At 47.6% G+C, this 15,402-nt stretch overlaps 1 protein-coding gene across 2 annotated transcripts in view; it reads left to right on the forward strand.

The window, feature by feature from the left end:
- Positions 1 to 14,041, forward strand: part of large1 (LARGE xylosyl- and glucuronyltransferase 1) — an 87,502-nt gene extending 73,461 nt beyond the window's left edge. For both annotated transcript variants that reach the window (XM_007898570.2, XM_007898571.2), the window contains exons 9-15: positions 28 to 153; positions 6,897 to 7,052; positions 8,780 to 8,943; positions 10,089 to 10,367; positions 11,328 to 11,474; positions 12,354 to 12,549; positions 13,122 to 14,041. In XM_007898570.2, coding sequence (XP_007896761.1) covers positions 28 to 153; positions 6,897 to 7,052; positions 8,780 to 8,943; positions 10,089 to 10,367; positions 11,328 to 11,474; positions 12,354 to 12,549; positions 13,122 to 13,319 — 1,266 coding nt within the window. In that variant the 3' untranslated portion in view covers positions 13,320 to 14,041. The remainder of the gene's footprint in view (positions 1 to 27; positions 154 to 6,896; positions 7,053 to 8,779; positions 8,944 to 10,088; positions 10,368 to 11,327; positions 11,475 to 12,353; positions 12,550 to 13,121) is intronic.
- The last annotated feature ends 1,361 nt before the right edge of the window (positions 14,042 to 15,402 follow it).

Genomic DNA, 15,402 nt, shown 5'->3' on the forward strand with positions numbered 1-15,402 from the left:
CACCCCCTCCCCATCTCTCTCTAACAGGATATCTTTAACGCCGTTATAAAGCAGAATCCCTACCTGGTGTACCAGCTCCCGTGTTTCTGGAATGTGCAATTGTCAGATCACACGCGTTCCGAGCAGTGCTACAAGGATGTGTCAGACCTCAAGGTAAGACGTGCCGATGACTTATCATTAATAATAATAATTCTTACATCTGAGACAGCGCTTTTCATGCTGGGAGGACTCAAAGCTCTTCACTGGATTTACTGTAAAGTGTAGTGACTGTGTGTTTTCCGGACAAATAGGGACAGCAATTTGCACATGACAACGTCCCCACAAACAGCCATGGATTGAATGACCAATCTTATCTGGAGGATTGTTGGCTAGGTACCAGGAGAAAGAAACTCCAAGCTTAAGAGTATGCAAGCCAAACTGAGAGTTCTACATATGTTTACAACCGACACTTGGAAATTTCCATGTGTCTGGAATGTACACTCTCTCTACTTACCTAATTCCAGAGAGTATTCGGCACAAGTTAGCAGGAGCTAAGGCTTGGGGGACCCCAGAGTCTTCTTTTAGGGTAACTGCTGGAGTCCTAAACAGTTAAAACCACACAGCTTGCCATTGAGTCTAGCAAGCCTTCCCACCGCTTGTCCAACTAGGACCACCCAACCTGTTAGGGCTGTGGCTTGCTTGGTTAACAGGAGCCAAGTGGGAAGAATCCCAGCTCCTGGGATGATACGATCAACTGCAATGGTGGAAGGTGGCTGGGATATGTCATACATGGGTCAATGCTGGTGTTTGGGAGCTGGTTATCTGGAGCTCTGAGGGGAGTTGTCTCAGAAGAGACATTATACCCATCTCCCCCCCCCACCCCCCAAAAAACACATCAAATGAAAAAAACATTTTTCAAACTCACTTTTAAAGAAAATGGCCAGGACGCTCCTTCATTGTTTCTTTGTGCAAAGCAGAATCAGGGATCTGTTTGTGCTTGATTTGCAACTTTTGCTGGCATTTAAATGACTGGCTTAACTGTAATGACTTGGGGAGTGAAGGCTGATAGTGTCCGATCATTCATCTGTGTGTTACGTGAGACAAGCATTCTCAAGGTTAATTGGCTGTTGACGTCAGGGACTAATGGAACTGGGTTGGCAAGGTGCTGTGATGATTTGTTCTTGCTTTCGTCTATTTCAGCTGGATGCTCTCCAGACTATGACACTGGGGATCAGTCCCCTCACTCTCCTCTGCTCTGCCTCCTTACAAAATTATATTCATATAGTGCCATTCATGTCAGGATGTCGCTGGACTGTTAAGAGTTTGCACCCAAGCTGGGGGTTGAAATTAAAAGGGATATGAGGGGGTGACCAGAACAAGGCATAGAGTGGCCCCTGGGATGGAGTGATCTTGTAAAGATGGATAGGTGGGGGAGACTAGGAAATTGTGAGAAGCTTTTCCCCACTTGTCTGGGAGCAATTTGCGGGACTCAATGATCTGAAACAACAACAACAAAATTACATTTATAGACCTTGCTGCCGTCACCCTGCGATTGACATTTCACAGCAAGTGAGGAACAACCTCAACCATAGTCTTCATTTCCTTTAGTCCATTACTGTAGCACTTCGGACTCTGAAGTGAGCACTCTTCAGGTCATTGGGAAACTGTGGATTTGTAAACAAACCCTCCCTCCATATTCCCCCATTCACCCATGCTGATGGGGAACTAGTACCATAGCTGAGCTTCAAACACTGTTTAGGTATTCATTAATATAATAATCCGTCCATTTCATTTTTATGAAGCATCTCAAAGCGCTGCACAGCTGTAGGTGAATTTGCTGTAGGCTGTAGGTGAATTTGCTCACAACAACATCCCACAAAGTCATGAATTATTGAGAGTGATTGATTTTGTCTGGATTGTTGCCCAGGACACCGGGGGAGAGAAACTCCCTTTTTTTTTCCAATAATGCAGCGGAATATTTAACATCCCCCTGAACAGGCACAGACCAGGAGCCACCAACAAGGCAGCACTCCCATCAGCCCTGTATTGGAGCACCAACCTGGACTGTGAGTTTGAAGTCCCCGACTTTGGAGTTTGATCCCATAACTTTCTGACTCACGAGGAGAAAGCGCTACTGACTGAACCAGCCTGGCACCTGCAATAACACACCATTGCGCATGGCGCATCATACTTCCCCTGCCACACCTCATTGTGAATTTATTGTCACAATGTGTCACAATGCATTGCATTGAGAAAAAGCACCAAGGTGGCATTTAAATTACCAGAGGCTGCGCCCAACTCTTGTTACATGAACAAGTTATCCAAAAGATGCATAAAATAGTGATCCTGTGAGGAAGCTAAATGTTTATCCCATCATAATGGGTCAGGTTCCAGTAAATTAGATTGCTGTGTCTGAGAATGGGGCCAGTCAGACTGTGTGTGCTGAAGAGCCGCATTCATGTCTCCCACACAGCTCTCCTGTGCAATGAGACAGCTCTAATCGGCTTCTGTTATAAGCTGCTCATTTGGACTCTGTTCCTCCAGTTTAATCCTATGGTGGAGGCTGTGCAATGCTAAGCCCAGGGTAAATGGATCTTTGAGTCCCTTAAATAACTCCCCAGACAAGCTGGGCAAAGCTTCTCGCCACTTCCTTGTCTCAACCCCGCCACCTACCGTTACAAGGAAGCAGGGCACTCTAGCGCCTTGTTCTGGTAAACGTGACATAAGGAGGGCTAACCAGGCTCTCACTCCATGACGGAGGTTAAAATCAACATAAAACTCCCACAACAGAGAGCAACTGGTCTGAACATTGATTTCAACTCCTCCATATCCACTCCGCCACCATGTCCCTGACGATTATCCAGAGCCTCAGCATCTTGGACCTCACCATCACTGACAAAGCCATCTCAGACCATTACTTCATCTCCCTTAACTCCTCAATCCCTCTCCTCCGCCACCCAACCCACCTCCATCTCCTACCGCACCTGGAAAAAAATCTCTGCCTCCACACCCCTCCCACTCTCTGCTGCCTTGGAGACATAAGGGGGGGCTAACCAGACCCTAGAGGCAATGCAGAGGAGAGCAACAAGGATGATCCCCAGTGTTAGAGGAATTAGGTGCTCTTCATCTTGAGAGAAGATATCTCAGACCTCATAGAGATGTACAACATTTTAAATAGGATTGAAAAGGTAAACTCATATCAATAAGTGATCCACGGATGCACACTCCACTGCACCAATCCAATTGGGAACCTGGGCTTCTTGTTCGACCCTCAACTGTCCTTTCACCCCCATATCCATGCCATGATCTGCAATGTCTTCCCCCACCTCTGCCACCTCCTCACCCCTCAGGCCACCAAAACCCTCATACACGCATTCATCACCTCAAGTCTCGACTATGGAAAATCGGCCTACCCAACTCTTCCTTCCACAAGCTGCAGATCATCCAGAATTCTGTAGCTCATTTCCTCTCCCGCACTAGGCTCTGTGACCCCATCACCCCCAACCTTGACCAGCTCCCATCCTTCAGAGGATAGAATTCAAAATCCCTGTCCTCACTCAAGGTCTTGCCCCCTCCTACCTCCCTGACCTGTTGACCCCTATCAACCTGTCCGCTCCCTCCGTTCAGCAGGCTCCAGCCTGCTCAATGTCTCCCGCCCAACCCACCTTACCATCGGTGGCTGTGCTTTCAGTCTCTCTGCCCGTACCCTTTAGAACTCCATCCCACAACAATAATATAACAATTCTTGCATTTGATATAGCGATTTTCACTTCTTCCAGATGTCTCAAAGAACTTTATAGAATATATTGTAAAGTGAATTGACTGTATGTTTGTGGGCGAAACGCAGCAGCCAATTGCGCACACCAGTGTCCCACAAAATTGAAGTCACCAATTTTAATATTGTTTTTAATCATTGTTTTGTTTTTCTTGAGGGATTATTATATGGAATAAGGAAGAAACTTGCCCAACGTTTCACCATACCGGAAATCAAACCCAGGTCTCTCGCTTGCAAGGCGAGTGCTCTACCACTGAGCTTCAGGACTTCTCCCTTCGCCTTGCTCCCTCCCTTGCCTCCTTCAAGGCACAACTCAATCTCCTTTTTGACCATGCCTTCAGGCGCCCTCCAACCTCTCTACTACCCCCTCACCCCATCCCTGCCCCCCCACAGTCCAATCCTGATCCACAACTGTTCAGCACCTTGGGATGTTCTCCTGATGTGAAAGTCGCTTTATAAATGTAATTTTGATGTTGATACTTATGGAGGCACCAAGACAGTAAAACAAGACAAGTCACTGGGGGCAAGGACTCTTCCACTTAGCCCTAAGGGAGAGGGTGGTTCTAGCTGGATAGGCAGAGGGAAAGCTTGCCAAACAGTGCTATCGATGGCAAGCTATGTGGTCTTAGCTGGTTAGACTCCAGCAGTACCCAAAGCACGCTCTGGAGTTTCCAAGCCTTGGCTCTTGCCAATCTGTGCCTAATAGTTTACAGAATTAGGTAAGCAGGATGCATCCCTCCAGGAAGAGTGCACATTTCATTCCAACAATCTATCTCTGGGATTTCCAGGTGTAGGAGGGATGCATGGAATTCTAAGCTTGGTTTGGATACTCTTAAGCATGATGATGGGTTTCCAAATGTGTCTGATAGTTGTGCATTAGAAACTGCTCAGAGTGAGCTACTGGGAAGCTCCAGGCAATGGAGGATGGAAAGCTGTGCGTGACGGAGGTTAAAGTCAACACGGATAAAACTCCCACAACAAGCAGAGTGCAGCAGCAGCTGGTCTGAACATTGATTTCCAATCCGCCATATCCACTCCGCTACGCACATCCCTGGTGATTACCCGGGCCCTCAGCATCTCGGACCTCACCATCACCGACAAAGTCATCTTGAACCATTAATTTATCTCCCTTAACTCCTCAATCCTTCTCCCCACTGCCACCAAATTCACCTCCTTCCGCCCTTGGAAAAAATCTCCCACCCCTACCCCCCCACCTCTGCTGCCTTGGAATCATCTGAACTTCTCCCTCAACTCCCCCTCTGGGCTTCCTTCCGCAGTGACCTACCCTCCTCGGTTACTCTCCTCTACAACTCCCTCTCCCCTACACTCAATGCCCTTGCCCCCCTCACTTCCTGAACTTTCTCCTACTCACAGAAGTCACCCTGGTACACCAGCCACGTCCACTACCTTAAGCCTCATGAACGTACCAACTTAACAGTCCATGGGCAGATCTGGTTGGACCTTATAAAATCTTACCGCTCCACCCTCACTTCCGCTAACTTGTCCTTCTACTCCAAGACAATCTTGGAGGCTAAGGACAATCCCAGGCTCCTCTTCTCCATCACCAACTGGCTTCTCCGCCCACCCTCTCACGTCTCGTCCATCCTCTCCTCCAACGCCAACTGCGAGGAGATGCTGGACTTCCTTAAAATCAAAGTCCTTTGGATGAGTCGTTAAACCAATGCCCAGTTTGTGCTTGTCAGGTGGACATTAAAGATCCCATGACGTGAATGTAAAAGAGAAGGGAGTCTCCCTCTCCTGCTGTCCTCGCTAACAACCTGCAGATAAAATTGAGTCATTCACATCATAGCTGCTTGTGGGATGTCATTATGCATAGATTGGCTGCTGCATTCTCCTACAAATACACAGTCACTACACTGACAGCAATTCCCAGCAAAGCTTTCCACCATTCAAGTGGCATTTCAAAGGATGATTTATTTATATTCGAAAAAATTGGATGGGGGGGGTTAGATATTGTGTTTGAGACAGTCCTGAGCTCCAGTACAGTCCAAGTCCAGCTATAAACGTGAGTCATCTTCCTGAATTATGGCTCGGTTGCCATTGTATGTGGTGCTATAGGAAAGTAAACTCAAGGGCAAATCTGTGAAAGTGTCATTAGCTTAAAATATAAAGAGCTGACACTTGTTTGGCAAGTAGCACCCTGGCGTGACACTGCTTCAGTGAGAGGAGGGTGACATTGAGTCTCAGTGAGGGGTGCAAAATGGGATAGAGAAGTCAGAACCACACTTGCACATATGCCAAGGTACAGGACAGGGGAGCACAGGTTTGGGGTCACAAAGACCAAACTCAGGACAGACACCAGGAAGTGTTTGAATCCCCAGACCTCATATTCAGGCTGTACAGTGCTCTAGTCAGGCCCCACTTTCAATACTGCATATAGCTCTGGTCACTGTAATGTAATTATTTATGCTTAGATAATTTTTTGGGGAGTACAAGTTTGCAGGGCTATGGGGAGAGAGCAGGGCAGTGGGATTGATTTGAATAGCTCTTTTGAAACAGCTGGCACATATATGATGGGCCAAATAGCCTTGTTCTGTGCTGTATAATTTTATTATTCTGTGATAAGTGGGGTGCACATAGGAGAGCAACAAAGATGATCCCCAGTGTTAGAGGAATGAGCTGTGAGCAACGATTAGGCAAGCCAGGGCTCTTCAATCTTGAGAAAAGACAACTCAGAGGAGATCTCACAGAGGTGTGTAACATTTTAAATGGGATTGAAAGAGTAAACTCGGATCAACGCTTCTCGATGCAACAGGACAGTAGAATAAGAGGACACAGGATTTGAGCTGTAAAGGGCAATTTCAGGACAGATACTAGAAATATTTTCTTCAGCCAGAGGGTAATTAACAACTGGAACAGATTACCACAAAGGCTGTTGAGACCAGGACCCCCCTCTAAAAAAGCAACTCGATGTTGTGATGGGGGTGAGATCAGATGAGCCGGGAGGTCGCCTTCATCTGAACCGATCTTGCGATGTTGTGATTCCTTATCCAGAGAGCGTGCTAGGTCAACGGAGTCAGTGACGGCCCAGTGAGGTCGTTGGGAGGGTGGGTAAGAGGAGGAGGGAGCTCAGAGGAAATGAGAGCCCCCACGTTACCAACCCCTGCTCTGTGTTGTGCAGGTCATCCACTGGAACTCGCCCAAGAAGCTGCGTGTGAAGAACAAGCATGTGGAGTTCTTCAGGAACCTGTACCTGACCTTCCTGGAGTACGATGGAAACCTGCTTCGTCGTGAGCTCTTTGGCTGCCCCAGCGCAGTCGACCAGAACAGCCAGAATGTGAGTCATTCACTGAACAACGTCTGAGGCCTTGTGTCATCAGCTGCACTCTCGCCCCCCCACTCCCAGCCCCAGGGTTCCTCACTCACACCCCCATGTTCCTCACTCACCTCACTCCCCAGTGTTCATCACTCCCCCCCCCCACCCTGTGTTCTCACTCACCTCCCTCCCCAATGTTACTCGCTGTTGCCCTCCAGTGACCGAGACATGTAAGTTCATCACCAGATGGACAAAGTGGATGAGGTGGTTTCTTGATTCCCGGGTGACAGTGTGTCTGACCGTGTGTGTGTGTGTGTGTGTGTGTGTGTGCCTCTCTCTCTCACAGTGTGTCAGTCTGTCAAACAGTGTTTGTGTGTCTCAGTGTGTGCGCGTGCCTCCTATAGTGTGTGTGTGTGTGTGTGTCTCTCTATCAGTGGAGTCCTGTAGCTCAGTGGTTAGAGCACTTGCTTTGCAAGTGAGAGACCTGAGTTCAATTCCAGGCAGGGCGAAACCTTGGGCAAGTTTCCTTACTCCACACGCCTAATAATAATCCCTCCAAAAAACCAAAAACAATAATAAATTGGTCATTTTCAATCTACGACTGTTTGTGGGACATTGCTGTGCGCAATTGGCTGCCGCGTTCGCCCACAAATATACGGTCAATTCACTTTACAGTATATTCTGTGAAGCGCTTTGGGACGTCCTCCCGACGTGAAAAGCGCTATATCAAATGCAAGGATTATTATTATTATTATTATAGTGTGTATGTGGTGTCTGACAGTGGATCAGTGTGTATGTGGTTTCTGACCATGTGGCCATCGTCCGACCCTGCTCTCACAGTGTGTGTCTTTCATAGTGTATGTGTGACCTCCGGGCTCTCACAGCTTCGTTTTTTGTGTGTGACAGTGGATGTGAGAGTGTGTGTGTCACTGTGTATGTTGTGTGACAGTGAATATGAGAGTGTGTGTGTCACAGTGTGTGTGAGAGAGACTGGATGTGAGAGTGTGTGTGTCACTGTGTGTGTGTGACAGTGAATGTAAGAGTGTGTGTCTCACAGTGTGTGAGAGTATGTGTGCGTCTCACAGTGTGTATGTGACAGTGAATGTGAGAGTGTGTGTGTCTCACAGTGGGTGTGTGTGTCTCACAGTGTGTGTGAGACAGTGGATGTGAGAGTGTGTATGTTTCATAGTGGGTGTGTGACAATGAATGAGAGTGTGTGTGTCTCACAGTGGGTGTGTGTCTTACAGTGGGCGTGAGACAGTGGATGTGAGAGTGTGTGTATCTCACAGTGGGTCTCTCACAGTGTGGGTGACTCTCATAGTCTGGGTATCTCTCACAGTGTGTGTGTCTCACAGAGTGTGTGTGTGTCTCACAGAGTGTGTGTGTCTCTCACAGTGTGTGTCTCACAGTGAATGTGTGTCTCACAGTGAGTGTGTGTCTCACAGTGAGTGTGTGTCTCACACAGAGTATGTGTGTCTCTCACAGTGTGTGTGTGTCTCTCAGTGTGTGTGTCTCTCAGTGTGTGTGTGTGTCTCTCAGTGTGTGTGTCTCTCAGTGTGTGTGTCTCTCACAGTGTGTGTATGTGTGTCTCACACAGTGTGTGTGTGTGTGTCTCACACAGTGTGTGTGTGTGTCTCACACAGTGTGTGTGTGTGTCTCACACAGTGTGTGTGTGTGTCTCTCACAATGTGTGTGTGTCTCTCACAGTGTGTGTGCCCCCGTGCTCTCACAGCTTCTCTCTATTTCAGCTTCAGAAGCAGTTGTTGGAGCTGGACGAGGATGACCCGTGTTACGAGTTCCGGCGCGAGCGTTTCACTGTGCACCGCACTCACCTCTATTTCCTGCACTACGAGTTTGAGCCATCGTCCGACAACACTGAGGTCACTCTGGTGGCTCAGCTCTCCATGGATAGGTCAGGACCCTTTGCCTCTCTTGATACCTCATCTCCCAGTGCTGTGAGCATATGTGACAAAGGCAAACAGCTTTGCTTCCCTCTTCACTTCCAGCCAATATCACCTCCTTGTAAATGTCATCTCCTCACGCCCATCACTCCAGTCCTTGCCAGGCTCTCCTGTCTCCTAGTGGATCAAACTCAAGCTCCTCAACCTCACCCATAAACCCCATCATCCACTCGCACTCACAACCCCCCTCCCCCATGCTCGGGTCGATACCTGACTGTTCAGCGCTTTGGGACGTTCTCCCGACATGAAAGGTGCTCTATAAATGTAATTTTGTTGTTGTTATAGGAAAAGAGAAGGAAATTTATCTCTTCTGCTGTCCAGGCCAGCAATACCCCCAAATAAAACCACTTCAAGGCTGTTTGTGGGAGATTGCTGTGTGCAAATCGACTGTCTCGTTTGCCCCCAAAACATACATTCACTCCACTTTAGTCCATACACCTCTGAGATATTTTGATGACTTGATAAGGCACATTATCAAATGCAAGAATTATTATAATTACATTGTATTATATTTTAAATAGACAGCATATATTTTCAAATACACTTTACAGTAAATCCAATGAAGAAGCCCTTTGAGAAGTCTAAATGACGTGTTAAGGCGCTATATCAAATGTAATAATTATTATTATATTATTATTTTTAATATTGACTGCTGCTAATCTCTGGTGTCGTAGTGTAGCGGTTAGCGCGCTTGCCCTGCGAGAGGACCCGGGATCAACTCCTGGGCGGGGCAAAACCTTAGGCAAATTTCCTTGTTCAACATGCCTTTGTTTACCAGAAGTAAGTAGGAACTCGGTTGTTAGTCAAACCCGATCGCTTTCTGAAAGTAACAATTCTTCCCCCCAAAAAAACAATGTTGTCACTCAATCCACGACTGTGGGACACTGTTGTGTGCAATTGGCTGCTGCGTTTTGCCCACAAGTAGACAGTCACATTACAGCATATTCTGTGAAGCACTTTGATACATCTCAATGAGGTGATAAGGTACAATCAAATGCAAGGATTATTATTATATTAAACTCTGAGTCCTGGGAGCTGCTCTGTTTGCTGTGTCCAGAGACTGACTCACATTGCTCCTCTGCTTTCTCTCTCTCAGGCTGCAGATGTTGGAGGCGATCTGCAAGCACTGGGAAGGTCCCATTAGCCTTGCTCTCTACCTGTCTGACGCTGAGGCCCAGCAATTCCTCCGCTATGCACAGGGCTCTGAGGTCCTGATGAGCAGAAGCAATGTGGCTTACCACATCGTGTACAAGGAGGGGCAGTTTTACCCTGTCAATCTGCTGCGAAATATAGCCATGAAACACGTCAACACCCAGTACATGTTCCTGTCTGATATTGACTTTCTCCCCATGTATGGTCTCTATGAGTATCTCAGGTAGGTTCTTTGTAAGTGACTTCTTTGTGGAGTCCCATAGGATAGTGGTTAACAAGCTCGCCGAACGAGCAAGAGTACCCGGTTCTATTCCCAAGCGGGGTGAAAGTTTCCTTAGTCCAAACGCTTCTGTTTACCTGCAGTAAGTAGGAACCTAGTTAGTCAATTGGCGGATCGCTTTCCTGGGGTAATATTCCCTCCCCCTAAAAAGCAGATGAGACCTCGGTTTAACTTGTCATCCAAAAGATGGCAAAGATAATGCAACATACCCCAAACACTGCATTGGAGTGTCAGCTAAGACTGTGATTCCAAGTTACAACCTTCTGACTCAAGAGACGAGAGTCATACCACTGCACCAGGCTGACAAACAATCACCAACAAATCCCTTCATTCACCTGGTCTTCACGGCCTGTCTTAAAACCTACCGCTTCGGTTGCACCAATAGTCGGTCATTTTTTCCCTTCCTCGCTCTCCCCTCCCCCACAGTCTGTCCGTCCCCGCCACTGTGCAGCACTCTTTTTTTTGATCAGCCAAGTGGCTGACACATGCGAAAAACCATCATCATGCTTAAGAGTATTGAAACCAAACTGGGAATTCCATGCCTCCCACCTACACATGGAAATCCCAGAGATAAATTGTTGGAATGGAATGGGCACTCTCTTCCTGGAGGGACACATCCTGCTTACCTAATTCCAGAAAGTATTAGGTGCAGGTCGGCAAGAGCCAAGGCTTGGGGACCCTAGAATGTGCACTGGGGTAACTACTGGAGTCTAACCAGCTAAAACCACATAGCTTGTCTTTGATATTGCTGTCTGGCAAGCTTTTCCGCTGCTTGTCTAGCTGGGACTACCCTACCCATTAGGGTTTTGGCTTGCAGGGTTTACAGCACTCAGATATCGTATTAGTACTTGAAAGGCGCTTGTCATCAGCTCTGAGACTGTGATGTGCTGTGTCCTCTTACAGGAAGTCTGTTGTGCAGCTGGACATGCAGAATGTGAAGAAAGCTCTGATTGTGCCAGCGTTCGAAACCCTCCGCTACCGTCTGGCCTTCCCCAAATCAAAAGCGGAGTTACTCTCCATGTTAGACATGGGAACTCTCTTCACTTTTAGGTACCGATGTGCGCACACACGTTAAATACATTGTATGTAATGCATCATCAGATTTGTGTTTGTTTCTACCTACCAGTGCCTCTGAATGTTCGTTTTTCGGTGGAAACTCAACACCATGTTTTTGAGTCTCCAAACCAGACTGAGAGTTCCATATATGTGCACTACCTACACATAGAAATGTCCCAATGTCTGGAATGGAATGTACACTCTGTCGCTGGAGGAACGTACCCTGCTTACCTAATTCTGGAGAGTATTATGCACAGGTTGGTGAGAGCCAAGCCTTGGGGGGCCCCAGAATATGCGTTGAGGTAATGGCTAGAGTTTAACCGGTTAAAATCACATAGCTTTCCCTTGTCTGGCAAGCTTCCTGGTGCTTGTCCAGCTAGGCCCACCTACCTGTTAGGCCTTTGGCTTACAGAGTTAACAGGAGCTGAGTGGGAAGAATTGATGTCCTCTAAGCCTGTAAAATACCTGCTGATGAGCCAGGCTGGCTGCTCTGTCATTCACCAGCCTATTTCACATCATCCAACTGATCTACTATTGGAGAGTGAGTTTTCAGCCAGAGTTCTGCCCACTCTGGAATTCCATCCCGGAACTCCTCCATCTCATCCCCTTCCTCCCACCTGCCTTAAGATCATTTTGACTGTGTGTTTAGACACCTTTCCTCCCCCGCCTCAGACCCCCACGCCCCACATTTACAGAGATTAACATTTTTCAGAATAGATTGATGCTGGGAACGCTGCTAAATCAAATTCAAAGATTGCTACCATTATTATAAATTTTTCCTGGTGAGATGTAAGGGCAGTAAATTGCCTTCTGTAGTGTATTTCTCATTTTCCTGTATGTTGCCTGTAATGTAACTGAATTCTGCTGGTTCAGGTATCACGTCTGGACCAAGGGTCACGCTCCGACCAACTTTGCCAAGTGGCGGACAGCGACCACCTTGTACCACGTGGACTGGGAGGCAGATTTCGAGCCTTACGTTGTAGTGAGGCGTGACTGCCCTGAGTATGACCGGAGATTCGTGGGCTTTGGCTGGAATAAAGTGGCGCATATCATGGAGTTGGATGCCCAGGTAATGCCCAGAGTCCGCCTAGCAATCGAGCTTGTCACCCTGCGGTAATATCCCTGCTAAGAAGGCTTCATGTGTCACATGATTCCTCTCCGGGTCAGAACAGCGTTGGCTTTGAGCTCGCAGTCCAGGTTGAAGTTCCAGTGCAGGCCTGGGAGCTATCCTGCATTCTCGTAGGCGCTGTCCTTTGGATAACTTTCCTGCTTGTTCAAGTGGACATAAAAATCCCGCAGCACTAATCAAAATGAAAAAGGAGTTTCTTGCTCTCAGTGGCCTGGCCGACAATTTCCCCTCGCCCGCCGCCCCCACCACCACCAGATAAAATCTATCATTCACATCATGGCTGTTTGTGGGCCATTGCTGTTGCCAAATTGGTTGCCATGTTTGCCAACAAAACACACAGTCACTGCGATTTACAGCGAGATGGAGTGAAGCGCTTTGAGACATCCTCCCAACATGATAAGGTGCAGTATAAAATGAGGGAAGTGATATAGTTTGTTTAATCTTTGTCTCTCCACATGAACTGAAAGCTACTCTCTCTCTCTCTCTCTCTCTCTTTCTGTCTACCCTTCCAGGAGTATGAGTTTGTTGTTCTCCCCAATGCCTATATGATCCACATGCCTCACGCCCCCAGCTTTGACATCACCAAATTCCGCTCCAACAAGCAATACCGCATTTGTCTAAAGACTCTGAAGGAAGAGTTCCAACAGGACATGTCACGGCACTATGGATTTGCAGCCCTCAAGTACCTGACTGCTGAGAACAACAGCTGACAATGGAGGCATTCTTGGCCCTGCCCGCTTCACTTGCTTTCACCACTGCGAGGGACGAGACGTAGAGGGGAGGAGAGGATGAGGCAGCCGTTCACGCTGAAGCAAGTGCATGCAGACTTCCGTTGCCTAAACCCATCGTGCTGTCAGGACGTGGCTGGCTTGGTCACCGGGCTGGATGCCAGTGTCAGCTCTTCTTTCAGAAACATTGAGATTGTTGAGGTTATTAGCTTCTGAAAGACGTTGTATTCTCTGATCTCGCTGGCCCCTCTTCCCATAACACTGCCTTGCCTGTGCACTGGTTGTTGATGTCCACACAGCCTTTTTAGATGAGTAGTGCAAGCACAGAGGATGGGGAGGGGGAGGTTAAATGTTCCAGACACCAAATGGCTTGATTGTTCCTCCACTACCAATGCCCCCTCACCTCCCAAAAAGTGTGACTCTGTTCCTTGCTCTGACCAACCAAGTAGTCCTGCCCTCGCCGCATGCCTCCGAGTCATAAGGCTGTGGGTTTAAGCCCAAGTCAGGACTTTAAAATCACAGAGCAGGCTGACACTTCAGGGCAGTGCTGGTGGGAGCACCGCATTGTCAGAAGCGCCGTCCTTTGGATGAGATGCTAAATCGAGGTCCAGTCTGTGCCCTCTTTAGGCGGACGATAAAGTTGCAGTGGTTCTGCTTAAAAGAGAAGAAAGTTTCTCTCTCAGTGTCCTGGCTGACAATCCCATAGATAAAATCGGTCACTCGCTTCATCACTGTGTATGAGACTTTGCTGTGTGCAAATAGGCCATGTTCACTGATAAAATACAGTCACTATTTTGAGATTTTCTCCCGATGTGCAAGGCACATGAGGATTATTATTATTGTAAATGCCGTTCGAATCAGTGCACCACTCCAGTCCTTAGTCGTGTTGGGTTTCTGACAGTCTTGCTGTTAACTCCTATTAACTCCAACCCAACCTCTTGCCGCTCGATAGGAATGAGTGCGGATCTGTGCCTGAGCTCTCAGTCCCTCCTCAGAACACTCCTGTGGACTCGCCCTACCCCACCGCCGCGCCCCACAAACACACACAGACTTTTTTGCTGCATTCTTTTAAGGGTGGTTGAGGGGGAGTGGGGCAAGGAAGTAGATGGTAAAAGTGAGCCCTCTCTCCCTGAAGCCACTGCTCATGTTTGCTACAAATCCACCTCACTGCTTGATACTGGACTACACTAGGATCTGATTTGATGAGATGTAGGTGTCAACCTGGCTTGGAGAGGTACTCTTGCCTCTGAATTAGAAGGTTCGAGGCCCATGTCTGAACTGTGTTCACAGCTCAGTTGAGGCTGACATTCAGTACTGTGCTGGGTGGAGCGCTGGATTGTTGGAGGAGTGTTTTTTTGAATGAGTTAAACCAAGGAGACCCCATCTTGTCTATTCAGGTGGATGTTAAAAGATCTTAACTGAAAAGTGAATTGGGTTCCACAACATCAGAAGAACATCTCAAAGTGCTTCACAGTGGTGACTTTGTAGGCAAATGCAGCAGCCAATTTGTGCACAGGCACGTCCTACAAACAGCCCTTAAGTTAGTGACCAATTTTATCTGAGGGATTGTTGGCCAAGATACTAGGAGAGGTAAACTTCCTTCTCTTTTCCAGTGTTGCCACAGGATCTTCAATGTCCACCTGATCGGATCCCATCTTTAAATCAATGATTTAAATTACAAAGGGACTGGATAGGTAGATACAGAGAAATTATTTCCTCTGGGAAGGGAATCGTGAACGAGAGCACGTAATCTTAAAATCGGAGCTCGCCCGCCAGTTAAGAGTGAAATCATGTGGTATTTTTTCCACACAAAGGGTAACGAAAATCTGGAACTCTCCCCCAAAAGACTGTGGATGCCGGGTCAGTTAGAATTTTCAGGATTGAGATGATAGATAGTTAGGAATATATCAAGGGATACAGAGAGAAAGCAACTGGAGCTGAGGTACAGATCAGCCATGATCTAATAATGTCTAATCTAAGGCCGATTCTGATGTATCTGTGAGATCTATCAACAATGCCCGTCCACGCGCCCCCCCCCCCCCCCGCCCCACCCCCGCACTGTCCC

This window comes from Callorhinchus milii, unplaced genomic scaffold, assembly GCF_018977255.1.
Source record: "Callorhinchus milii isolate IMCB2004 unplaced genomic scaffold, IMCB_Cmil_1.0 Scaffold5, whole genome shotgun sequence".
Lineage (NCBI taxonomy): Eukaryota > Metazoa > Chordata > Chondrichthyes > Chimaeriformes > Callorhinchidae > Callorhinchus > Callorhinchus milii.